Here is a 25,739-nt window from a genome sequence, read left to right on the forward strand (position 1 = left end):
CGCTGCAGCGGCCCAAGGTTCGGATCCTGGGCACAGACATGGCACCGCTCATCAGGCCACGTTGAGGTGGCGTCCCACATCCCACAACTAGAGGGACCTGCAGCTAGGATATACAACTATGTATGGGGGGGTTGGGGAGATAAAGCAGAAAAAAAAAAAAGATTGGCAACAGTTGTTAGCCCATGTGCCAATCTTTTAAAAAAAATGGGGCTGATGTTGGCCCCTACCTCTCAGGCTTACTATGAAGGTGAAGGAGATAATGCATTTGCAAGTACTGTAAAACCCTGAGTACAAGCTAGCTCCCTTCTCTTTCTGAATCTCTGGAAAATTTTGAGGGGAGTGTCTTGGGAGGAGATCCCTCTGGGAGATGGTGGGGTGTTCACTTTTGTTCAGTTGTTCATTCAGAGGATGTTTGCTGAGTCTTCTGGGTGACAGGCCAGTCCTGGGTTTTCAGAGGTGAGGGATGTTCCTTGCTGGGAGGCAACGTGAGCACTTGTGGCTGAGGTGGCTCAGTGTTCCCAGCCCTAGGTCTGGTCCCACCGCAGGGTCCATGGCCCTAGGCCTCAGGGTACTGAGAGGCCCACACAGGCCCCTTGCAAGCCTGCAGGCCAAGAGCTTACCTGAGTTTCCTGATCTTTGCAGCTGAGGATTGGTGATCTTGACCGCCTCTCAGGAGCCACAAGCACAAGGCCAAGAAATGAGATGTTGCTCTAGTTAGCAGAGGGGCTGTGAGTGTGTGTTTGTATCGGAGTGTTCAGGATGACTCCTTGGTAAGCCACCAGGACAAATGCTGGTCGTTTAGGGAGAAGAGCGTCCCCAGGCTGGGTCTTGTTGGTGTAGGCGAGGTCCCCTACCCCTTCTCAAGCTGCTCTCCTCATGCCCTCTGCTTTCCGGCACAGTGCCCTCCCTCATATTCTGGAACCTGCCATGCCTTCTCTCACCTCAGTGCCTTCCCATATGGTTTTATTTGCCTTGGGAGCCCCCCATTCTCACCCCTTTGCCTAATTAACTCCTGCTCATCCTTCACAGTGCAGCTTCAAATTTGCTTCCCCAGGGAATCCTTCCCTGACTCCTAGACTTGGTCGGGTCCCCCTCCCCTGTGCACTGCTCCTTCATAGCACGCTGCACCTCCCCTTTATAGCATTTGTCTTGGTGGTAATTAAAAAATAAGTTGTTTAATGCCTCTCTCCCAACTAGACTGTAAGTTCCCTGAGGGCAGAAACTTATGTCTGTTTTGTTCAGCTTGTATCCCCAAAACGAAACAGTGTCTGACTTATGTGGGCAGATAGTATATAAAATGTGTTGTTTTGAATTGAGGTAAATTGAAATGGCCCTGGCCCACCCCTGGGTGCCAGGGCCGGGGTAGGTGGGGGGAGTGCACTGAGGGGAGGTGGTTAGCGAAGTGCCTCGGGCTGAGGTGGTTCCCATTAGTCCTCATGATTAATTCACACCACACTGTGATGGAGTAGGCTTGTCCCCAGTCAGCGCCTCCGCTGGGGCCCACCTGTTAGCGACAAACAAACAAAGGGGATAAATAATGCATTGGGAGCTGAGCCAGGCAAGGCGGCTGTATTGAAATTAATAGGGATTAGCTGAGCAGCTTGAGGATGAAATATTTACCAGGTGGGACTGGGCTTAGGGAGGGCAGCCCCCCTCCCAGAGTCCCCAGGCATAGCTAGGCCCTTCTCCAGGGCATCATTGGCTAGGACTGGGGGGGCCCAACACCACTGCTACCACCCCAGATGCCTTGGTTTGCAGGACAGGCTGGCCAGAGTGCTGAGAGCTCAGGTCCCAGTCAGTGTCCTGGCACAGCAGGTCTTGAAATCAAGATACTAGGAAGGAGAAGAGGTGGGGAAGGGGCCAAAGTCTCCAGCACTTTGGAAGCTGGGGACACGATCATGACTGATTTTCAGGGCCTGGGCATGTCCGGGCTTCTAGTGGCAGATGTCAGGGCTAGAGTAGGTCACCTGTGGTCCTGTCCCCTGATCTTTTCCTCCAGTGCTTCCTTTCTTCCACCTAATACATATTTACCGAGGGCCTCTGTGTAGATAACATCAGTGCCCTTAAGGGGTTTGTGGTCCAGCAGGGGTGACAGAGGCAATCACAATGCAGGAACATTGGGTGCTATGGGAGCACACAGAAGGGGTTCCTAATGCAAATGTGGGGACCCAGGTAAGGCCCCTCAGGAAACAGCAAGCTTACGTTCTGAGGAACAAGGCAGAGCTCCAGCTGAGAAGTGAGGGAGGCGCTTTCCAGGCAGAAGGAAGAGCGAGTGAAAAGGCAAGAGGCCAAAGAGGGCTGAACCCCTGGCCCAACAGGAGAGTGGGAAGGATGAGGCCAAGAGGGGAACCTGGGCAGACCCCGGAGCTTTATAAAGGAGTTTGGACACTGTCCTGAGAGCCGTGAGGCACCTCTGGGAGGTGGCTGTTTGTTTCAATTAACTCAAACTTTTTGAACTAATTTTACATTTGCAGAAAAGTTTCTGTATATCTCTTATCCAGCTTTCCTCATGTTGACGTCTTACATAATCACAGTACAATGATCAGCACCAGGAAATTAACGTGGGTAGTATGCTATTAACTAAACTAAAGATCTTATTTGAATTTCACCAGTGTTTCAACTAATGTCTTTTTTCTGTTCCAGGATCATTGAAGGGTTTTAAGACAGGGAGTGAAATGACCAGATTTGTGGCTTAGAAGGACACCAGGGAGGAGATTGTGAAGGGAGGGCACTGCTATCCCCTAGATGAGAGACGGTGGTGCCCTGGACCAGGATGGTGGTGGTGGGAATATAGATTTAGAAATTATTGGAAAATATGTGGTAAATAAAGCTAAGGGGTGGATAAAATTGCCTGGGGAAAGTAGAGAGTGAAAAGGGAAGAGGACCAATGGCAGCTCTGAGCAACCCCACATCTTAGGGGTGCTCAGAAAAATAAGAAGGTACCAAGGAGCTGGAGGAGGGTTGATGGAGAGAGAAGGTGGTGTCACTGAAGCCAAGCAAGGCCTGAGATAGTCCGCTGGGTCGATCTAAACCTGAAAAGCTTCCACTGGCCTTCAGCCCCAGGAGGTCATGGGGATCATTAGAGGAAGCAGTTTGGTAAAGCACTGGTGGGAAATCAGATTGCAGGGTAGGAAATGAGGAAATGAGGCCTGGAGGGGTAGCAACTCGGAAGTTTGGCTATAAAAGGGAGGAGAGATGGGGTACTAGCCACATGGAAAAAGGAGCTAAAGGGAGGTTGTTTTTAAAGATGGGAGAGATGTAATATTTTACATGCTTTTGTGAAGGAAGCAGTGCAGAGGAAACAACTGAAGCGGGACCAGAGAGAAAAGGAGTTACTCATAATGTAAGGCCCTGAAAAGGCAGTAGGGTTAGACACCAGACCCGGGTGCAGGGGAGGGATGGGCTTTAGAAGTGACAGGAGGAGAACAGAGGACTGGCACAGATGCAGAAGAGTGGCATCTGTGTTTCCTGTGAAGTAGGAGACAGGATTGTGTGGGTGAGGAGGGCAGGGGTGATGTTGGGGCTAAGGGATGTGAGATTTGTGGAAAACAGAAAATTTGAAATTGTCGCTAGGGAAAAAGGGAGACAGAGCCTGCGCACTGATCAGGAACATAGAAGATTGGGCAGTTTTATACACCCACTTGAGGTTGATGACTGTGATTTTATGAGTGGCACAAATCTATATGGTGTGATTTTCTCTAGTCACACTCAGCCTCGATGCAAGCATAGAGAAGGCGGAGTTTGGGTCTTTCCAGGCAAGGGTGATGGAAGGAAAAGGGAGCAAGAGGGCTGAGAATATTAGCAAGAAAGGATTGAGATGATGGACCATGGAATCCAAGCTCCAAAGTGAGCTGTATCGGTTATGTTGCTAGGACAGAAACTTCTTGGTACATGCCCAACATCCATTGCCCTTCTTCCTCACTAAATAGAGCCCCAGTAATTAGGGGAAGCAGTATGTACCCAGTTAAAAGACTACTTTTTTTTAGCATCTCATACAGCTAGATATGGTTATGTCTCTGAGTTCTGGCCAGTGAGATAAAGGAAAAGTGTTGTGTAGGACCTCCAGGAATAATATTTAAAGGGAAGTGACTTAGCTGGAAGGTACATTATTCTTGCTTTTTCCTTCTTCCTCTTTAGTAAAATGTGGATATGATGGTTGGAGCTCCAGCAGCCATTTTGGACCATGAGATATCCTGGAAATTGTAAGCAACAAGCTGAAAAGGTCAGGGCAAAAAGAAACCTGAGCCTCTGATGACACTTTGTGGTGCTGTGGACTTTTAATCAACTTAGATTACAACCTATAGACATAAGAAAAACCTTTCTTAGTAAAGTTGTATTTTCTTCTCTCTCTGTTTTCACGTGGGTTCCTGTCTAAACTTGACTCTCTTAGCCTTCTTAGCAACGTGGCAAGCGTCCTGAGATATAGAAAGAAACAATTTGATCAAATGTTTGCAGAGAGCATAACAAGGGTTACCAGCTTCCTAGCCTGAAATAGCAGTGTCCTCGTTGCCCTTTGCCCTACCTCCTCCATTCTGCCAAGTTTACGTTATAGAGTCCATTTGTTATGTCCTTCTCTTTCCTGCCTTTTACATTCTGTATGAGTTGGTATGCTTTCACCTACAAGAAAAAGAAAGCCCAATTTAAACTATCTTAAATAGTAAGTGGATTTATTATCTCCCAAAAGTTTGAAGATAAGGTGATCCTAGGGTTGGTTAATTCAGCATCTCAGCAATGTCATCACGGACCCAGATTTTTTCCATTTTTCTGTTCTTTTATCTTCAGCACGTTCTTTGCAGGCCAGCTCCCCTCAAGGTTGGAAGATGGTTTCTGCAGTCCCAGACATTATGTGCAGACATGAAAACATCCAGCAGAATATAAAGGACTATTTTCCCCTTGTGCTTCTCTTCTTAAGAGTGAAGAAATTTTCCTTGAAGGTCTTTCAGCAAACTTACCCTCCTGTCTCAGGAGCCAGAACACAGGGCCACCCCTAAACCAATGCTGGCGAGGGGGACAGAATCACCACAAATGGCTCCAACTGTGGAGGAGTGACCTTGCACATGAGGGAGGAGTGGGCTCTGCCAGCTTGGCAGAGAGGGAATGGCTGTGGGTAAGCAGTCAAAAGCAGACAGGAAAAAAGTGAAGACAGGAGGGAGAGAGTAGAGGTATAAATGGTTTCAAGGTTCCATGCGATGAAAGAAAAAGTGTATTATTGTCAGTAACTAGAGATATTTGAATTTAATATTTCAAAGGAAGAGCAGTGGAAGATGTTAGAAAGGTGGAGGGCGTGACTGTGGAAATGGGTGGAAATAAGATACAATGGAAACGGTCGTTAGTGCTGAGGTCTAAGAACCAAGAGGCTGGCAGTAAGTTTCTCAAAGGACAGGGTGTAGAGGCTGTGACAGGCAGGTCTCTTGGGAAGGAGGTGGCCATGGTCTGGATTGATAGCACATGCTCACAAGAAAGGCTTCAGATAGGCTGCTGGCACGTGGGTCTGGGGCCGGGTCACAGATGCCTGGGCAGTGCAGGCAAGTAGTCTAACCTCTCGTATCCCAGTGTCCTCATTTTGGAAGGAATCTGCCCCGGTTGGTTAGACCATTCTGAAGGGTGTGAGGCCTGTCACCTTCCCACTGGAGCCACTCAAGGTCCCACAGAAGACAGTCTCACAGGAGACCCCTAAGGACAGCGTCAGGTGGAAGCCTAGTTGGGGCAGAGGTGGTGGCCAGGTATGGCGGATGTGCTCAGCTGTTCTCAGTAGCCACCTCTAACCCTTAACCTCTCCCCAGCCAGGCCTCCTTCACTTGGCCTTAGGTTATCTGGCTATCCTCTGGCACTTCTAGCTCTGGCATCCAGAGCCAGGAGGAGAGCGAGGCTTCTTGGCCCCTCTACCTGGATGGGGCCTTGGCTGGGAATGAGGAGGGGGAGGCGGGCACCCGTTGTAATGGCCAGAGCAGCCGCCCTGTTACTACAGCGTATTTCACTTTTAATTCTGACATATAATGTAATGATCTTTTTTAAGGCCCGATGATATTATCTGCCTGACTAGATTATTGAGTCTTCATCATCTCCAGATAAATTTATGGCCAGGACGAGGCTCAGGATTTATCATCAGTCAATAGAGCTCGATACTCTAACAAGGCGTGTAATAAGATATACATATTTAATGATCCAAGGGGAGGAGCGCTAATGGGAGCCCAGAGTGAGTAGTCCACGGGGCTGGGGCTCTGCCCTAGGGCTGCCATAGCTTTAGGGGCATGGATATGGTCTCTGCCCTGTGGTTCCCAGCTCTGGCCTTTCTCAGGACTGCCTCAGTCTCCTCCTGGTCAAGAACCTGAGGGAGAGGCAGAGAGGGAAGGGGAGAGGTGGCACTAGGGACAGTGTCAGAGCTGAGGCCTAGGCCTCTTCAGCGCAAAGGGTGTACACGCAGCCCAATGGGGAACTCCTCTCCGTGCCTTGGAGGGGTTGGGGTGTCCTTAGACCTGTACGCCCAGGCCCCTGAGCATTAGGGTGGGCCCACAAGGGGAGGGAGTGCCGGGGCTGCGTGCCCAGGCCACACTGATGGTGACGGATGGTTTTTCATTACAGCCTCTCAGGTCCTGCCCGCGCCCTGTGTGGAAATTCTATTTATTCCCTAATTTGTAAAAATTCCCTCTTTATCTGATCCCAATCAGGGTGGGGTAATTGGCTCTCTGGGGCAGCGGCTGGGGTCCTTGATGAAGAGCTATGTGGATGTACCCAGCCCGGCCCCCACCCGGCCCGCCACTAGGGCCCACAATTAATAATGATTTGCAAATGGCAGACAAGCAATAACACAGAAAGATGTGGCGTCCGCGCTGCCTCTTCATTTCCTCCCCTCGCAGATATAAATGGCCACAGAACAAAAACCCAGCACTATAAATTCTGGAATTAGTTATTCACTGGGATAAATGGGGCCTGGAGCTATCAGCCCCTCTCCCGCCACCCTTCTTGCCTGCTTTGCCTGATTCTGGTCTGTCCCCAGGTGTGTTCCTGAGCCTGACCCCTGGCTCCTCTGCGTCTTTGGTTCCCAGCTCAGTTCCCCAGCTTCCTCCTAGATCCTTCCCCACCAATCTAGCTACCCCTTCCTGTGTGGCCCAGAGTTGGGAGTGGTGCACCTGCTCTGGGTCCATAGCTTCCTCCACCTCCACCTCCTCTCATTGACCTCTCTGGCTGCCCAACCTGGCTTCTGTCCCCATTCTGCACTGGAGTTTGAATAGAGTTGATGTGTCCTGCCTGGCCTGGGAGTCTGGATCAGGATTGGTCTTGGGTATCTTCTGTGGCATTTGGGGCCAAACCAGTCATCTGCCTGGCCAAGTCTGAGTTGGGCTCCTGGTAGCCAAGTGTGATATAAGTGACATAAGGGGTTTGATGCTGTGCTTACTGGTCAGGCTATTGTGGGATGTTGGCACAGGCGTTTCCAGGCACTATGCCCTCTCGGCCAGGCGCATCCTCTCCCCGCCCCCTAAGTGGCTGTGAGCTGGCGGGTAATGGGCGTGTAATGGCCTCATTTCCATGCCCGGCCTCCAGGAGCGGCGGTAAGTGTTTGATTGCCTTAATTTCCAAACACATCATTATCCTAGCTTTACCAGCGCTTAATAAACACTTTATGAGGATTTTTTAAAAAACATCTTCGGTCCGCATACTTCTCTGAAGTGATAAACTCTAATTAAGTCTAATATTTAAAAATATGGTAATGGTGAGTTGTTTGAATAAGTGGACTGCATTTCTGTAATTTCATTATTACGTAAAACACGCTAATTATTTGGAGCACGCTTATTACGGAGAGAGAAATCGCCTGCTAATCAAGATGAAATTGCCTTTTCCCCTTATTGTAGAACCACCATCATCCTTCACCATCAGCCCTGTGGCACCTCCAGGCACCTCAGTGGGGTGGAGGGGGCCGAAGGGAGGGGCTAGAAGAGGGGTCACTTTGGAGTTGAGGCTGCAAGGGCCCTGTCTCCAAGGGAGCGGGAAGGAACTGCGGGAGGGTGTCTGCGGGGAGAGGGAGTCTGTGGCTGAGGAGAGGGTGTCGGGTGGGCCAAGGTAGCCCATCTTGGGGCCCAGAGGATTATGTGGGCCAAGGCTGGGACAAAGAACAAGGGGTTGTGGGATATCAGGGTATAACTGTTGGAATAACAATATTATTGTAATAACAACAACAATAATGATAACTAACCCAGCCACTATTTTAAGCACTTCAGAAATAAAAACTCATTTCATCTTTCTAACAAGCCTTTGAGGGAAGTAGTTGCTGTAATTAATCATTATTATTCCTATTTTAGAGAAGAAGAAACTGGAATACAGAGAGGTTAAATGAAGTACAGTAACTTGGTCAAGTTCACACAGTTAGTAAATGATGGCATTTGGGTTCGAACCCAGAATCTGAGGATATACAGGGGCCCTCTGCTGGTTCAGTCCTAAATTCACTGCGTGGCCCCCATCTTCCTTTGAGCTACCATTTGCTGTTGTATCCTGAATTGAGATGCTGGCCCCCAGTGTAGAGTTGCCGATTTAACGAAAATATAGGACATCAGTTAAATTCGAATTCCAGATAAACAACAAATAATTTTTTAGTGTATGTCCCTTGTGGTGCTGGGGACATATTTATTCTGGCAGTCCTTTGTTGAGTAGGCTCGGGATTGACCCACTGGCCCTTTGCTCTCAGGTATGCTGCTGCCGAGATGTCCAGACAGAAAGACAGATGTGGCAACAAAATGAGGTTCTAGAATATTGACACACTTGGGGTTTGTGCTCTCTCATCTTTACATGGCTGCTGCTCCTTGTGCTGTTCTCCTCCCCACCCCTCCCTTTGCTGGCCCCTGCTCCATGGGCTCTGGCCCTTTCTCATCAGCCCCTAGAGATCGCTAATAAGGTATGTTACCAGGCTGCACTTTTTAGGCAGGAGGCTTCAGGTTGTGTCTGAATCTTCCTTTAGGCAACACTGCTTCATCGCCCCATAAGGTCAGCAGCTTGTCACCCTGCTGCCCCGCTGGCCCCCAGTCCAGTTTGCCTCTTTGATCATTTCTTGTTCGTTCTCTTTCTTGGCTCCAACAGACCATGTGTGGGAATTGTATATTTGATAGAGGCATCATTTCAAAAGGGTGGGGAAAGTGTGGACAGTTCAATCAATGGTGACTGGACAACTGGCTGTCCACTAGGGAAAAAATAAAGTGAGATCTTCTATTTCTCACCATAGATAAAAATAAATCCAAGACAGATTAAAATAATATGAAAACTGAAACTATTCAAAGAAAATATATGATAGTTTTCTAATAACACTGGGAGGGAGAAGGCCTAGAAACCGTAAAGGAAATGCCTGATAAGTTTAGAAGTGCCCATAGAAATCTCAAGACTTAACACATTGAAGCTAAGTCCATCACTGCCCCAGACCTGCACTTTCTCTCTTTGCCTCATCTCCGTGAGTGGCACTAAGATCCGAGACTCCTCTCCTCCAGCCCTCCCAATCCCCTCATTAAGACTTGCTCATTCCATTTCCTAAAAATCTCTTGCCTCCATCCACTTTTCCACATCACCGATGTATCTCCACCTCTATCTCCACTGCCACTGGCCTAGTTCTGGGCTGCCCTTTCTACCCTGGACCATAGTACAACCTGCTTATCGGTGTCTCTGCCTCAAGGTTTAGCCCTCCAGTCCGCAAATGATAATTCTGAAACAGATCTGGTCCTGTCCTGTCCCTCCCTAAACATGTTAGTGTCTCCTCATCATTCCCAGAATAATCTTAAGCCCCTTAGCTTAGCATTCAGGGCTCTTCAGGGTTTCCTCTAGCCAGTCACTGCTGACCTTGGCAGCTTCATCTCTTGCCACTCCCCTGCCTCTTAGTCTTCATCACCCCCACTACCTGCTAGACTTCAAATCATTCTGGACACTCTACATTTCCCCTCCAGAAATGTGCCTTTGCTGTTCACTATGCCAAGAACACCTCCCCGCCTCAACCCCAACTTGTTAGCCAGCCCCCTCCCACCTGCCCCTCAGAGCTCGGCTTGACTTTGTCCTTCCAGGAGCCCTTTCTGGATCCTTGGACTGAACGAGGTGCATTTTCTGGGCCTCCTTTTCTCATAGCACTGCTCACACTGCACGACTGATAGGTCTGTCTCTGAGCTCCTTGATGGCAGGGAGCTACAGGGTCTGTGCAGCCCTGTGACCCAGAATGGCATGTGTGCACCCGGCACACAGAAGGTGTCACTGCGTATTTGCTAAAGGAATGAGTGCATGAATAAATGGTCCTCCAAGAGTTTCCTTGGGCCCCTTCCCTTCCGAGGGTGGCCCTGGCCCAGGCCCTGCTTCCTGTCCTCTGTGGTTCAGTTCCCAGAAAAGAGCAGCTAACTGGAGCATGTGTACACCTCAGGTGGTTGCCCTGTGTGAGCTCTCACAGGGTGTCCTAAGCCATCTGAGCCACCTTTCCACTAGCAGCACCTTTGCCAAGCAGATATTTGACTGCCCTTGGGCCCAGCCAACAAGCTTATCATTTGTTAGGGGCTAGCCCCACTCACCTCTCTGAGGGATTGATGCAGCTGCACCCCTGCCATTATAGTCTTGGCAATATAAAAATATTTCCAAAGTGAAGACTATTCATGCCCAGATAAGAACAGAAGAGTGTCATCTTGTCTCAAGTTGATGACCCTGCAGGAACATAAGAACAGATTTGTCTTCTAGAATGTGGAGGTGAGGAAGACCTGCTCTTGGAGACCTCTAATGTGGGCCCCCACCCTTCCCACCACTTCCCCATAACAGCTTCAGGCTGGCCTCATTAGCTCAGTGAGTGGTGCCAGCAGGTGGGGCTGCTGACCCAGGTGGCCCAGGGCTTCAATAAGAGGACTCTCCAAGAGGCCAGGTTGTCACCATGTGCTGCTGTCTCTCTGAACTTACGGCCTATTAAAGCCCCAGATTTGTCTCTGTGCTGCTTCTGCCCAGTTTTCTTCATTTTCTAACTGTGCCATTGACTTTAAACTCATCAGGAGGTAGCATTGACTTTTATGAAGGCTTCAAGGACTAGAAAAAGAGCCTGGGCTGGAAGCCCATAACTGCCATACCACTATCTTGCTGGGTGAACTGGAACAATTGTCTTCCCCAATCTGGGTCTCTCTTTCTTCTTTATAATGGACCAGCTGCAACAAGTTAGACTCCAGAATGCCCAGTACACAGGATCAGCAGTCAGTTTGTGAAGTGAATGACAGTTTCATTAAATGTGCTGGCCTCTATGTCATCTATGCTATAGATTGTACAGTATACACTTTCTCACCATTGGGTCATCCATAAAATTAGCATCCTTGCCTTCCCTTCAAGAAGAGAAGAGGTATTCCAAACATGAAGCATGTGCAAAGGCATGTGGGTGTATCACCTGTTCAGTCCTCACAATGACACCGGGGGGGGGGCATCCATTGTCACCCCTAGTGCAGGAACCTGAAGTCCAAAGAAGTCAAGCACCTGCCGCAGGGCACGCAGCCAATGGGCAAAATTAAGACTGGGAACCGGTCTGTGTGACTCCAAAACCCACCATGGCATTTTCAGAGAACACTAAGTGGTTCCTTGAGACTGGAATATGGGGATTGGGGTAGAGAGTGGTAGAGGTGAGACCAGAGGTAGCCGGAACCCGCTTTTGTAGGGCCTTTACCTGTAAGTCATATTAAAGCATGTAAACTTGAAAGTGGGGGCAAGGGGACCGCAGAAGGGATTTAAAGAGAAAAGGACATGATCAGATTTGTATATGAAAGATCACTTTGGCTACAAGAGAATGAATTGGAGGGAAGAAAAGGAGGACAAGCTGTTGTCCTAAGAGCAAGAGATGGCGGGGTCTGGCCTGGGGCAGCTTCTAGAAGGAAGGGTAGTGGATGATCAGGCAGAAGATAAAATCATCTTCAGTTCATATTTGATCAGATTTAGGGAGTGAGGGAGAGGGCAAGGTGTCAAGCCTGACTCTCAAGTTTCTTTTTGGGCATTTTGGGGTGTCGTTCACTGGGATGGAGAACACAGGGGACTGAAGAACCTTGGGGGAGAAAATTAGTTCATTACTGGACGTTTTGAGTTTGTATGGATATCTAGAAAAGTGATGTTCCAGAGGCGTTTGGATCTGTGGTCTGGAGCTCCAGCAGAAGTCCAGGCTGGGGATGGTGGTGATCTTCAGGGATAGTTGAAGGTCTCAGGATCGGGGTGAAACCATCCAGTGTGTAGCGTGGGGAGAGGCCAAGGACAGAGACTGGGGCACATGGACCTTTTCCCGGCTCAGGGCCAGGCACAAGTGGGAGGTCAGTGCTCACCCACTGGATGGCTGGAGGCCTGTGGGGAGGGGCTGGGCACATTCACTTGGGCCAGGGGGAGGTAGATTGAGCGATTTAACCAGCAATGAGGGAGGAGCCAGATGAAGTCAATAGAAAACTAATTTTCTTTTCTGCTGGAAGAAATGAGGTGTGTGGCCACTGGGTAATTGCAGATAACGAGGGGACTTATTCTTAATATGCACAGCGGCCATGGTCCCCAGAGTGCAGGAGATAGGAAGGATTGGAGGTGCCCTGACGAGGCCAGAGTTATTTGGGAAGAAAATCACCCTACTGTAGCCCTTTTGATGGTGCCATCACAGCGCCTGGGCCCTCTGGTAACCCTCCCTCCTCCCGGGGGCCTCCTGTCCCATCCCCACCCCCACCCCTCTTGCACAGCTCTTCCTGCCCGGTTCCCCTTCCTGTCAACTGCCAAGCTCCTCCTGTCAAAGCCCCCTCCCTCCACCCTCTACCCCCACAGCACAGGCACACACACTAAGGGAGACAAATGATGGGGCCTCAGCTGAGCGGGGCGCGTGTCCGGCCCATAAACCACGGGGATGGGTCACGTCTGGAGTTGCCATGGCCGCCACTACCTATCCATCTGTCTTCCCACTGTTCTGCCTCAGACCCACCCTTGTGGCTTCCTGAGTCCCTGCAGGAACAAGGTGTCCCCGTGTCTGGGTCCTGGGTCACCTCTCCATGCCCACACCCACCATGGGTACATTCATACTGAGTTCTGCAAGACAGAACCCTGTGTGACTTGTCCGGCCCAACCCAGAGACCTTATGTGCCCTAAGCAGGGTCTGCAGAGCTGGTGTCTGGCTAATGATACAGGCCCTGGGCTGACCAGCGACTCCTCCCGCTCCCACAGCCCTTTTCTAGCTCTGGTGGGTCCCCTTTTCTAGTCTAAGGTCCTGCAAAGGACAGGCTGTGGGCCTCAGTGGAAGGGGTTGGTCCTTGACAGATGTGGAGGCCTCTGACCCCACCTTGACCTTACCACCCCCTACACACCTGATTATGACATCAATGTATGATACTTCTGCAATCACAGCATCAATCCCATGAGGGTTGGTGGCAGCTGAGGTCCTGGTGATGGCCCAGGAGCATCTTTGGGAGGTAGGAGAGGGATGGGAGGAGAGGCAGGTGAAGGGACGGGGCGTTGGGGCAGCTCTGGGCAGTGGAACAGACAAACCCAGGCACTTGGGCCGTTTCTGCCCTGGGCTTACTACAGAGGGACAAACGCTGGGCAGCTGCACCTCCTGCTGGTGGTGGTGGGACAAGTCCCAACCCACGTCCATGATACTGAGGTCCTGGAGTACCTGTTCCAGCAGCCACCAGAGTTCTAGGACAGTTTTTGTTTCCCACGGAACCAATACTGGAGAAACTGCTATGACAAGGTCTGGCAGGCACGTACATATTTAACCTGAGATACGGCCAGAGACACAGCTAAAGCCTGACCAACACCAGCTTTGAGCTTCTTGAGGTGCGAAAGGCAGGGCTGGGGCGTACACAGGTGTATCTAGTAGACAGCAGCTGGCCAGGGTGTTAAAAGGACCACAAACCTGGACCCTCTCCACCTGTTGGGCTGCAAAGGAGCAGATGCCCAGGCAGGTTGCTGTTGGAGCACATAAGCCTGTCCCCAGGGTGGGAGTTTCCCAGAGCGCTGGCCTGGAAGTGCCAAGGCTTGTGCCTTGTCACCAGTGATTATGGTCTGGGCCACATCTACACACGCAAGTGCCGGCAAAGTCACCCTGGCCATGGGCGTGATGAATGGCCACACAGTAATGAAATGGAGACATCAAGGCGGGTGGCGGGAAGACGGAGTGTGGCGGACGGGCCGTCCCCACGCGGCGGCAACAAGAAGGATCGCCCAGCGGCCGGGGGCCGTCAAGGGAGAAATTACACATTTACTCTGCCTTTTTCTTACTGCGACGGCGCCCATACATCACCGCTGGGGCCGGGGCGGGACACGGCGGCCAATTTCCAGCATGAATTATGGGGCTGAGAAGCACTGAGACCAGGCTTCCTGCCGGCCCAGCATCACCCAGCCCAACCTGAAGCTGAAGATGCTGCCACTAGGGACCAGGATCCCGTTTTAGAGCCTGTGGCTCCTGAATCTGACCCTGCTTCCCACCCCCCACCCATGTAAGAGCACAAATAGGCACAAAGGGGAGGAGCTGGGGCCCATCTAAATGTCTTCTCTTCCTCTTTTTAGATGACTGCAAGAACATTGCCAACATCATGAAGACACTCGCATATCGAGGCTTCATCTTCAAGCAGACATCGAAGCCATTCTGATTGGCCTAGGATGGGATGGGGCAGGACAGGGTAGCTGCTTGGCCCAGCCCAGAACCCTCCTCCCCCTCACCAGAGGGGAAAAGGGAGAGTGGCACAGCTCTACGTCCAGAGTGTCCCCCAGCCTGCCCTGTGGGCTTGTGCCCTGGGTAAGGGCTTGGCCACGTGGCCCCTCTGGAGCAGGCACTTTGTGCCCCCCCCCCCCACCCCCACCCCTCAACCTCAGCCCAGTATTAGCCCTTCCTGTTGTGGGCCTGGGCTAGGGGGACCCAGGCACTCACCGCCTCCTCCCTGGTACACAGGCTTCTGCAGGGGCCACCAAGCCCCCCTGTGCCCCCTCCCATCCGTAGTGCATGGTGTGTGGTGCCCCCAGGGCTCCAGGACAGATCAGGCCCCACCTTGTGTCTACCCCCATCCCCGCTGTGAACGTGCCACTGAATAAAGTCGGGGAAACGAAGCCCTGGGTGTGTGTGTGAACCAGGCCATGCTGTGCCTGATGCTGTCAGAGGTTAGACTGTGTTCCAGGCTGCTCTGTGCTCAAGACCACCAGTGCAGCTAGTGCTGACTGGAGCAGCTGTGAGACCCTCACTGAATATGCACAGGGACTGTCTGTGCACGAAGTTATGTTTGAAGCTGTGGGTATCTGAGACCACTGCCATGTGTGGACCATCTTGAGTGTAGGACCACTGGTGTTCCCCAGTACAGGTGTTTGGGCAAAACTGGCAGTAGTTAGTGATTAGAGGGCTGCTAAGGGCCTCTAGGCAGGCAAGCCCCCATGCCACCCCCATGGAGTGGGTGTAGTGCTCCCTCCTGCCCACCCTCCCAGCAAGGGGCATCAGAAGTGGTGGGAAGGAAAAGGAAGCAGCCCAGTCCAACTCAGCAGCTCTATTTACACAGCAGCATCACCCACATCCTTTGTGGCCTCTTACGGCTTCTTGGCTTTCTTCACAGAAGAGGAGCTGGAGGCCGATTCCCGTCGCTTCCTCTGAGGAGACAGAGAAGGTGTGGAGGTCAGTGGCCCCTGAGACCTGATTCAGACTTGGTTTCACACTCTCAGGAAGGTGATGCCCACTGGCCACCCACTGCTACTCTCAGTCTCAGAATCTCTCAGAGTGACGACTCCTGTCACGGGCACTAAAGGGAGCAGAGCATATACATACATGTGCGTGTGCTCACATGCAGGGCCAGCTCATGTTCTCCCAACCTGTCCAGGCTCTTACCGAATTGGGCGTGAGGGGTGCGCCCACCACATCAATGATGGTGTCCTTGGTGGGATCAGGGCCAAGACCAGGTTCAGCTACTGCTGGCTCCGCAGAGGCCGGGGCCGGGCCTGACGCTGGTGTGGCAGGGCCCCCCAGCACGCCAGCGCGGGCCAGTGCCTCGTGACGGTGCCGCAGCATCTGTAGCTCATACTCGCAGTTGGCGCAGGCCTGCTTGAGCTCATAGAGCAGCACCAGGTCACTCCGCAGCTCATTGAACATGTGCACCAGCTCCTCTGTGGGTGTTGGGCTCAGCTCTGCAGGTGGGTGGGTGCAAGGCACAGGGGCAAAGCCAGAATGTGGTGAAGGGCCAGCACCAGGAACTGCCCTCCCCCTGCCCAGCCTTCATCCACAGCCTCCGATGGGTACATCCTGTGGAGGTGGAGCCCATTCCCTACACTCACCCACGCCAAGCTCCAGCAGCATCTGTTCCAGGGCCTTGATCTTCTTCTGCCCCACAGAGCTTGGCAGCTTCATCTGCAATGACCCAGGCAGCTAAGCCCTCTCCCCCACAAGTGGCTTAGGATGAAGGGGACTAAATCAGTTGGGGAGTGGTAGAGATGTTAGCCCCTGGAGACAGCTCTGAGTCAGAAAAGGAAATAGCCAGCAGGTGGAATATAGTGAAAGCTGTGACCTCAGCCTGGCCACATCCCCCTGAGAGCCTAGTGAGGCCACCTCTCTCTGCAGCACATGACACAACATCTCCTACTGCTCCAGCCCCATGGCCTATAGCATTCGGGCTCCAGAGCCCAGGGCCCAAACATGTTGATGGAGGTGACTCACGTACCCGCTGGCTCCGCAGTGTGACACCTGCAGACTTGAAGTCTGGAAACTTGATGCCTGCAGTCTCAGGAACAGCCTGGAGGAGAAAGAATTATAGAGACCAAGGTGTCACGGGAGAGGCCCAGTGTTAGTCCCAGCACCCTGCCAGCTCTGGATGCCTCAGAGCCCTTCTCTACGGGTCCCCTGTGCCAGGCAACCCCTCCCTGCTGAGCTGGGCTGACTTAGTCTCCACACCGGCTTCTCAGCCTCCTTCTTCTGGGGTAGCTTCTTCTTGGGGGCCTTGCGTTCCGTGCGCCGCTGCTCTGCAGTGGTGTCTGCCGCTGTTATCAGCTTCTGCAGGTCCTGACTGCGCTTCTCCCGCTCCTTCTTCCGGGCCTCGATCTTGCGCAGCTCCTGTAGCAGGTACTCCTCCTCTGCCACCTGGGAAAGTGAGAGATGCTGAGAAGTGTGTGAGGGCACATCGGGGAGTGAGGGTAGACAGGGAGATGAAGGGGTGCTGGGCCATCTGTGAAGGAATCCAAGACGTAAAGGATCATAAGGGAGGTGAAGGGCTATGGAGGGCAGGGAGGGTGGCCAGTGAGAGGTAGGATGGGGGTGGGGGTGCGGGGAGGCATGCAGGTACCAGTGGGAGGTAAGGGGACTTGGGGGAGGGAGTTGAGGGCACGGAGGAGAGTTTGTGGGGCTCAGGGCTGACCTGCTCTGGGGTCCGGTTGTAGAGACGCTCCAGCTGTTCCTTCCGCCGTCGCTCATGCCCAGCATCAAATACTGGTATTTTGAGGTCTGTGCCTGGCACGGCCCGCACGTTGGCAAGCTTGGCACAGATGTGGTAGTACCGCTCCTTCAAGTCCTCCACAGAACGCTTCTGAGGATAAAGACAAAGGGGAAGGGAGGAATGAACGCTCAGAGGCACGTGAAAGGGACGGCATGAAGGTAGCTGGTCTGCCACACATGCAACTGCACAACACCGGCTCACCTTGAACTGCTGGTGGTCATACCGGTCATGGATAACTACAAAACGTAGGTCAAAGCGGCGGCTGAGGTCAAACAGGTGGTCAGTTTCTGCCTTAGTCCAAGCGTCATCATGAAGATAAAGCTGATACTCCTGCTCTGAATACACGGGCACCTGCACAGTCTACTGGCACAGAGGGAGAGAGTTGGGGCATGCCCACGTCATGTCATGTCCAGCAGGCTCCTCCAGAGCCCCTCCTGTTTATTGCCAATCCCTGTGCTAGAAAAAGCAAAACCTCTGCCTGGAGCCCTGCACAGGGCAGCCTGGAGATGATGTTTCCTGAGTGAAGAAAGAAACTTTCTGCCTGACCAGAGGCCCTGGCAGGCTCTAGGACTGCAGCGTGCCTCTGTATTTACTCCAGGAGCAACTTCACCATGTCTTCAGCTCCAGAGCCTCAGTAACAGGACATATGCTCCTGCCCCTATCGTTAAGGTGAGGGGCCCACATGTAAGCACTTCTGTGGAGTCCAAAGGTCAACTTCGGAGAAGGGCAGAAGGATAAATACTGGAGAAAGGCTGGGGATCCCCTAGTCCATGGAACACTTGTCTGAAGCATTCCTGCCACCCAGTGGTGACAGTGAGACTTGCAGCTCCCCCAGAGCTGGCTAAGGTCACATCTCTTAGAGAGAAGGCGCCTGAATCCTACCCCCAACATATGCACCCATGCCCTTGCCTCCCCTCTCCCACACTCTGTCCCCCAGACCTCCCTCAGGGACAAAGAGCACCACCACCAGCCGGGTATGTCAGGCAGAGACCCCAGGACAGAGTCAATGCTAGTCTGGACCAGGGAAGTTCCTCTTCTCCATCAAAGACCACACTGGCTCTGAATCTGCTCTCAAGATGCTTATTTCCTGCTGCCTCTTGGATATCTCCAACTGCAGGTCCCATATACACCTCAACTTAATATATGTTCAGGTGACAGATGTTAACTAGACTCATTGTGGTGATCATTTCACAACATATACAAATACTGGATCATTATGTTGTACGCCTGAAACTAATAACAACATTCTATGTCAATTACACCTCAATAAAAAATAAACTTCATATGTTCAGTACTGAGCTCATCACCCTCCCTCAAACATCTATCTCCTCCAGTCCAGACCTCAGTCAGCATCACCATCACCCAACCAGATGCCCAAGCCAGAAACCTGGGCGGCATCTTTAATTCCCACCTTTACTCTAGACCCACCCCTTCCCCAAATCGTGCCTTTACCTCTGGAATCTCTTATCTCCACTGCTGCATCCCAGTCCAGACCACCACAACCACTTGCTGGATCAGAGAAACAGCCTCCCCACTGGTCTCTCTGCCTCTAAGCAGTTCTCCAGCTGCAGCCAAGATGTGATCTCTCTGAACAGTGCTACTTAAAGGACAGCCTGCAGACCAGTGCTGTTTGCAAACTGCTATGACTGTCTATGATAAGCAGGGAAACAGAGTAGGCACTTAGAAATCTTTATAACAGTTTTATAGCAATCATACAATGCTGGATCTAATATGAAGAAACAGACTTGTATTTTGTCTTTTCTTGTAGTTTTACTATCTTTATCAGTCTCTGATCGATTGGAAATTTTAAAAAATTCCTGGGGCCGGCCTGGTGTCATAGTGGTTTTTGGGCACTTCGCTTCAGCAGCCTGGGGTTCACAGATTCAGATCCCAGGCATGAACCTACACACCCCTCATCAAGCCATTCTGTAGCAGCATCCCATATACAAAATAGAGGAAGATGGGCACAGATGTTAGCTCAGGGCTAATTTTCCTCAGCAAAAAGAGGAAGATTGGTAATGGATGTCAGCTCAGGGCCACTCTTCCTCACAAAAAAATAAACAAATAAAAACAAAAAACTGTCCTTCAAAGATAATTTGGGAAGCACTGTTCTAGTATATCTGACCATGTTACCCAACCATCCCTATTAAACCCCTCAAAGGCTCCCCACTACCCTAAAAGTGCCTTCTAGATAATTCGCAAACTCCTCAAGAGCAAGGGTTGCCTGGTTCATTCTTAGCTTCCAGGTTCAGCACAGGGCCAGGCACACTAAAGCTATCAATGAATATTTACTGACTCAGTCAATGAACACATGGGTGAATGACCTGGCCTCTCTCTGCAGCCATCGATCTTCACGGACTCTAAGTTCTACCCAAATGACTAGCAGTTTCTGGAACATACCAGGCTCTCCCCCTCAGCCTCTACTGTTCTTGCCTAAAATGCATTCTCACTTCCACATCCCTTCTACCTAGATAACTTCTCATCTTTTTTATCTCTTTCGGGCATCATCTCCTCTGGGAAGTCTCTCTGGTTTCCTAGGCTAGCTTAAATATCCCTCCTATGCATTTCAATTCCATTTAATTAAAAAAAAAATACTCAGGAACTCTGTAGCCAGTCCTGCTCTCAAGGAGCTCACAGCCAAGTGAGAGAGACATTCATTCTTTCAACAAATATTTATCATGGGGGGCCAGTCCCATGGCCAAGTGGTTAAGTTCATCCAATCCAGTTTGGCAGCCTGGGGTTTGCTGGTTTGGATCCTGGGTGTGGACCTACATACCACTCATGAAGCCGTGCTGTGGCAGCATCGCACATAGAAGAACTAGAATGACCTGCAACTAAGATATACAACTATGTACTGGGGCTTTGGGGAGGGGAAAAAAATATCTATTTATCAGGTGTCTGCCAGACCTATGCTGGGGACATGCGGCTGAATAAGAGAAGGGCCTTTTCACAGTCCAAGTGAAAAAATAATTGAGTAAGTATGGCAAGTTTGATGACAAAGGTGTGCCTAGGGTGTAATGAATGACAGTGGGGACAAGGGTTGGTCAGGGAAGAGGTAAGTGAGGCCTGGCTCAGTCTTAAGGATAAGCAGAAGTAAACTGGTGAGGGAAGATGGAGGAGAGAATCCAGGGAGAGGGGGCAACACAAACACAGCGATGAAGAGAAAGAGCCTGATGTGTGCAGGCCCGGCAATCAGGGACATGTGAGGGAAACAGGTAAAGGGAGAGACAGGGAGAGGCATGAACAGAGCCTGAGTCAGCAGAGGCCAGCTGCTGCAGGCCTGTGTCCCCAGCTGAGGGGTCTGGAATCCATCCTGAGGGTGACAGGAGCCAGTAAAGTTAGCTTTAAAGAGAAGAGTGATATGGTCACCACCCTCACAGCAATGAGGACAGACGGTGTGAAAGCAGAGCCCGGAGAGCAGCTGGCAGGATTTAGAAACGATCCAGGTGAGAAGCGAAGAAGCCTGGACTGAGGCAGCATCAGGGAAGGGAAAGCAAAGGGCACAGGCTCAAGAGGCCTTAGAGGACAAACCACAGGACTGGGCAACTGGACGTGATGGGGAGGGAAGACGCTGTCACAGGTGACACCTGTGTCTCTGGCTTGAGCAAAAGAGTAGCTGGGGAGCCACGGACTGAGAACGGGACCCCAGGAATGAGCAGTATTGAAGGGAAGATCATAGTTCCTTTACTCCAACTTCACTCTCCACCCACAGTCACCACGACCTTTCTAAAACTCGGATCCGATCCTGACGCTACTCTACTCAAAATCTGTCAGTGGCACCCAAAGGCATCAGGGCAAAGCCCAAAATCCTGAGCCTGGCTGGCACGCCCTGCCTGACCTGGTCGCTGCCACCCTCTTACCTCCTCTCGCACCATGTCCTACCTTGGGCTTTAGGCTTCATCAGCAGGGCAAGGCCCGCAGCAACCCACACATGTGACTGGTTTTTTATTTATGCCTTTGCTCATTCTGTTCCCTCCACCTGAGAAAGTCACTGCACTCCTTTCCTAATATCACCTGGTAACATCCTCCAAGATTCAACTCAAGCTCGAACTTCTTCAGGAAGCTTCCATGACCTTCAGGTCTTCCCAATATAGCACGTATCCCACCAAACTGTAACTGCCTGTGCCTCCCCAGACCCCCTCCCCAACGATGTGGAGGGTTTCTCGAGGGCAGATGTTGTGTCTGATTCATCTTTGCGTCCTCAATGCCTAGGGCTTGACTTGGCATGCAGCAGTAGTTACTGAATACAAAATGAACATTCTTCTGTCTTCACCTAAAATAGTCTCATCCAACCTTCCCTCCTATTGCCTCAAACACCTCACCTCTTGGTTGTCCCTTCTCAACCTTACATCTCCTGCTTCTCTCTCCACTGGACCTGAGAGGCCTAAGGATGGTGGTGAGACGGGGGAAAACCAGGTTTGGGGCATGGGGGAGAATGATGGGGCACACATGGATGTGCTGAGTGTGAGAAGCCTGGGAGCCGTCTGGGGGAGGTGTCCGGGGCAGCTAGCTATCCTGGGCTGAGGGAAAAGAAGTCAGGACTGGGAGTCCTGGGTTCAAGCTGCTAGTGCTTTCAGGCTTGAAGTCTAGGCTGCTCCAGGCTGCAGGGACTGTGAGGCCATATTGTATGGTGGCTTAAACAGTGGCCGAGGAAATCCTAGCCGGGCCCAGCTCTGCCTCTCCCGGGCTGGGTGAGTCTGGGTAAGGCTTTCTCTGTGTGAGCTTCAGTAATCTAGACCAGAGATAATCCAGTTTAGACTAGGGTGCTGGCACAGAGGATGAAGGACATAGGCAGATGTGATCTGTTATGGAAACAGAACAAGCAGGACTCAACGATTAGATTTATCACTGAGGTCTAGTTCAAATGCCGCCTTCCCAGAGAGCCCTCTGTGACCACCCTATCTAAAGGAGGCCTACCCTACACCTGCAAGTTCACTCTTTATCTCGTTTCATATCCCATTCATATCCTGCTTTCACTTTATTGATGGCTCCTACCTGAAAGAAGCCAATTTATTTGCTTCCATGTTTGTTATCTGTTGTCTCCTACCTTCTTTGTCCCGTTGCTGACTGAAATAATTGAGAGCTAAGGAGAAGCTAAGTTAAGGATGATTCCCAAGTTTCTGGTTTGGGCAACTGGGTGGACAGTGGTGCCACTGACTGACATGGGGAACAGGTTTGGGGTGGAGAATAGAGGGAAGATTAGGAGTTCTGTTCAAGGGGACCTACCTGATATGAAGTACCTGTGGGGCCTTCAGGGAGAGACGTTAAGTAAACGATTGGATAGGTGGGAACTAGTGCTCTGGAGTGGAGATAGTCAGTTGGGGTCACTGGCACAGAGAGGGCAACTGAAGCCACAGGGTAAATGAGACACAGGCACAGAGCACAGAGCGAGAAGAGTAGAGCACCTAGGATCCAGCTCTGAGAAACAGTGACATTTGAAGGCCCAAGAGAAGCCACCAAAACCCAGATCAGGTCCAGCAAAGGACAGGATCCCACAGGCAGAAAAGCCTCACAGAGTCCCACCCTGCAGGTATTTGCCATGAGGACTGAGTGGGTAACCATGGTTGGGACAAAGGCCTGAGCATGTCTCTGGAGCCAACCCTAGGAGACTGGAGAGCTCACGCAAGTAGCTCAGAGCAGGTGGGCAACCTTGGCCTATGTCCAGATGGTGGTGGCTCACCTTATTGAACCTGGCAAAGGGGTAGTCCTTGCCCTCCTCAGCTGCCCGTCGCCAGTGGAAGAACATAGCTCCATCCTTGCGGGCTGGGTTGGTGAATGGCATCCACTTCCAGGGCCGCACCTTCTTGGAGCCCAACTTGGCCTTCACTGTGCGGTAGCCTTGGCCAGTGTCACTGGGTAGCAGTGGCGGTGCATCCCTGGCAGCAGGGTTTAGGGAGGTGAGAGGTTAGAGTCAGAAGGTGTGTAGAGAGCCTTTGGGCCCAGGTTGCTGGTCTACCCTGGAGCAAGGAAGTCATGTCCTGGAGCAAGGGATATGAGTTCCTCCTGCATCCTACTAAACAAGCGGGAACGCTGGCTGGGGAGGGAAAGCGGGGAAAGAATTAGCAGAGAAAACTAGGAGTTAGGGACATGCAGGTAGGTCAGGGACCAGAGCGTGCGGGACCTGGGATTCTAATACTTGCTTCTTGTCAGAGTAGAGCAGTGCATAGACCTCCCGGTGCATGCCCTCGGGCCTCTTGAAGGTCAGTGTCTCCGAGGACTTCTTGGACTTTTTCTGAGGAGGGAAACCACAGGAGAGGAACCACGGCCTAGACTCCCTTCCCTGAAAATTCTTTAGCCCAGCTCAACCCCTGAACAAACCAGCACCTACAGGTACAATGACACACTATGAAGGCACAGAAACCCACTCACCAGGGCACCCCGACTCTGAGCAGGTCATTCCCCTCCCCACCCCCACTTCAGCTGGGTAGATTCCCCCACCTGTCAGAGTAGAGGACACTTTTCCACCATCTCTCAGAATGTCACACCAACTAGATACCTACCCCCCACCCCCACTATCCTACAAGTGTCACGCTGTCTGAGTCCTCTCTTCTCCTACAAGTGTCAGACCTTCTTGGTCCCCACCATCTCCCACAGGTGTCCCTCCTCTGTCCCAGCTCAAGGTGACACATATTCTCGGTCCCGTTCTGTCACACCTTTGACAGCCCATCTCCCTAGAAGTGCAGCACCCCATCATCACCTCCCCCGTCTCTTCTGTTGTCACTCCTCCCCATCACTTCACTCCCGCTACCCAACGCTCTCAAACGCCCGCTACCTTGTCCGGGTTGATAATGTCCTTCTTGCTGATGGTCCCGGAGGCCGCATCCCCTTCTGGACCCCCGAGTTCTAGAATGTCTCGCACATCCGCGCCCGTAGCCATCGCGCCCAAGAGATGGGGAGCGCCCCGAGGTCAAGGGTCAGTGCCTGAGGAGGGACCAGGCTCAGATCAGGGGTGGAGCCACTTCAGCCCCAGGTGGGGGCGGGGCGAAGAGGCGGGCCGCGAGGAGAGGGGGCGCAGTTCAGGGCGGGGTTCCGCCTGTGTCCCGCCGCTCAGGTCTCCCTAACGGCCCCATCTGCCTGCGAACCCCCAGCGCCTCCGCACCTGGACTCCCTGACTGCGGGCCCGCCGCTCCCCTATACCTGCAAAGCCGCGGACAGAAACTTCCGGCCGTGCGCTTTAGAAATGTGGCCGACGCGAACACTTCCGGTCTGTGCTGCGCGGAAATGGAGCCGGCTGGCAACCCAGCGTGAAAGCTACTGCCGGCGCGGAGCCTGTCACAGTCCTAGGCTCCCATGAGCCCGTCGTGACCGTCCACTGCCCGTTTTCTGGCATTTTCCGTCTACGTTGCTGCGTTGCCTTTCGGTCAATGAAAACAGAGCAGAGCTTTGGATCTTGGTAGGCGCGTACTTTCTCTGAACCCGCTTCTCATTTGTAAAATGAAAACTAACGGGACCTGCTTAAATGATGTACTGACAGTCCGTGTAAAACATTAGCAAGGAGCCTGGCACATTTAATGTTTTTGTTAAATGAATTAGTGATATTAATCGCCCCTGCTCATTAAGTGCTAAGTATGTACCAGGCCACAGTGCTAAGCGTTTGAGATGAAGAGATTAACTAGACAAGGCGGAGCTTCCCGGGGGGCTGCCAAGATGGGGTGAGGTCTGGACTCCCGTGCGCCTACTCAGATGGGGGTGTCTGTGGGTCAGGGCCTCGCGGGGCTCGCCTGGAGCCCAGCTTCCTGGAACTTAACTAGTCCGGGAGCCAACTGCACTAGGGTGGGTTACAAAGAGGCCCAAGAACACAGCCCCAAGCAACGAGCAGCTGGAAGAAGTAGCCCTCAGGGGAAGAAACTTGCTGATCTCCCTGGAGAGAGAGACTTCTAGAACAGGAGGTCCTGAGCAAGGGCAGAAGGGGCTTGGGAAGCAGCTCCCAATTTCAGCCTCTGCGAACCAGCCTGCAAACGTGGAGGACACGTGGGCATTGAGCGTGGGGATGGCCTGGGGCTTGTTAAGGCATCAAGGAGACCAGACCCCAAACCAAGGCTGCCACAGATCCCAGCAGGGACTAGAGGAGCGTTACAGCCCACACAAGTTAGCTCTCAGTCTTGTAGCCTGTTCTGGTTTGGAGGGGATGGGGACACGGCAACTTCAGCCACAAGCTAGACCCCAAAACTTTGGAGAACTGGGCCTGGAGGTCCAAACCTTGCCCTGTGTCTGAGGCCTGATTCCTAGGTGACTCTTCTGAACTTCACACAGTTTCTGCAGAAGCCAGAGTCTTGCAGCAGAAATTGCCCACAGGGTAAGGGAATGGTCCTTGGAGCCAGAAGTGGACAGAGCAGTGGG

General features: G+C 52.0%; 2 protein-coding genes across 37 annotated transcripts in view; one reads left to right on the forward strand and one right to left on the reverse strand.

Moving 5' to 3' along the window:
- Nucleotides 1-15,042, forward strand: part of ERI3 (ERI1 exoribonuclease family member 3) — a 126,646-nt gene extending 111,604 nt beyond the window's left edge. For 26 of the 35 annotated variants that reach the window (XR_011503435.1, XM_070510079.1, XM_044770625.2 and 23 more), the window contains one exon: nt 14,506-15,042. Coding sequence is in view for 34 of the 35 variants with exons in the window: in XM_070510079.1 (XP_070366180.1) it covers nt 14,506-14,588 (83 nt within the window). In the remaining variant the exon portion in view is untranslated. Of the gene's footprint in view, nt 1-4,137; nt 4,358-4,782; nt 8,243-14,505 lie in introns of those variants that run through there. The other 9 variants (XM_070510068.1, XM_070510086.1, XM_070510067.1 and 6 more) reach the window with 4 other exon arrangements.
- A 413-nt stretch (nt 15,043-15,455) lies between these two features.
- Nucleotides 15,456-24,664, reverse strand: DMAP1 (DNA methyltransferase 1 associated protein 1). 2 transcript variants are annotated; one of them, XM_014867506.3, is made up of 11 exons: nt 24,537-24,664; nt 24,172-24,320; nt 23,540-23,631; nt 23,080-23,275; nt 17,601-17,759; nt 17,322-17,489; nt 16,862-17,047; nt 16,632-16,703; nt 16,249-16,321; nt 15,806-16,101; nt 15,456-15,570 (listed from the first exon to the last, which is right to left on the reverse strand). In XM_014867506.3, exons 2-11 carry the CDS (start codon nt 24,274-24,276, stop codon nt 15,511-15,513), a joined length of 1,407 nt encoding a protein of 468 aa, XP_014722992.1. In that variant the 5' UTR covers nt 24,277-24,320; nt 24,537-24,664; the 3' UTR covers nt 15,456-15,510. The 2 variants fall into 2 exon arrangements, with proteins under 2 accessions (XP_014722992.1, XP_014722991.1); XM_014867505.3 differs by having other exon boundaries at nt 24,499-24,584.
- Between the last annotated feature and the right edge of the window lie 1,075 nt (nt 24,665-25,739).

This window comes from Equus asinus, chromosome 5, assembly GCF_041296235.1.
Source record: "Equus asinus isolate D_3611 breed Donkey chromosome 5, EquAss-T2T_v2, whole genome shotgun sequence".
Lineage (NCBI taxonomy): Eukaryota > Metazoa > Chordata > Mammalia > Perissodactyla > Equidae > Equus > Equus asinus.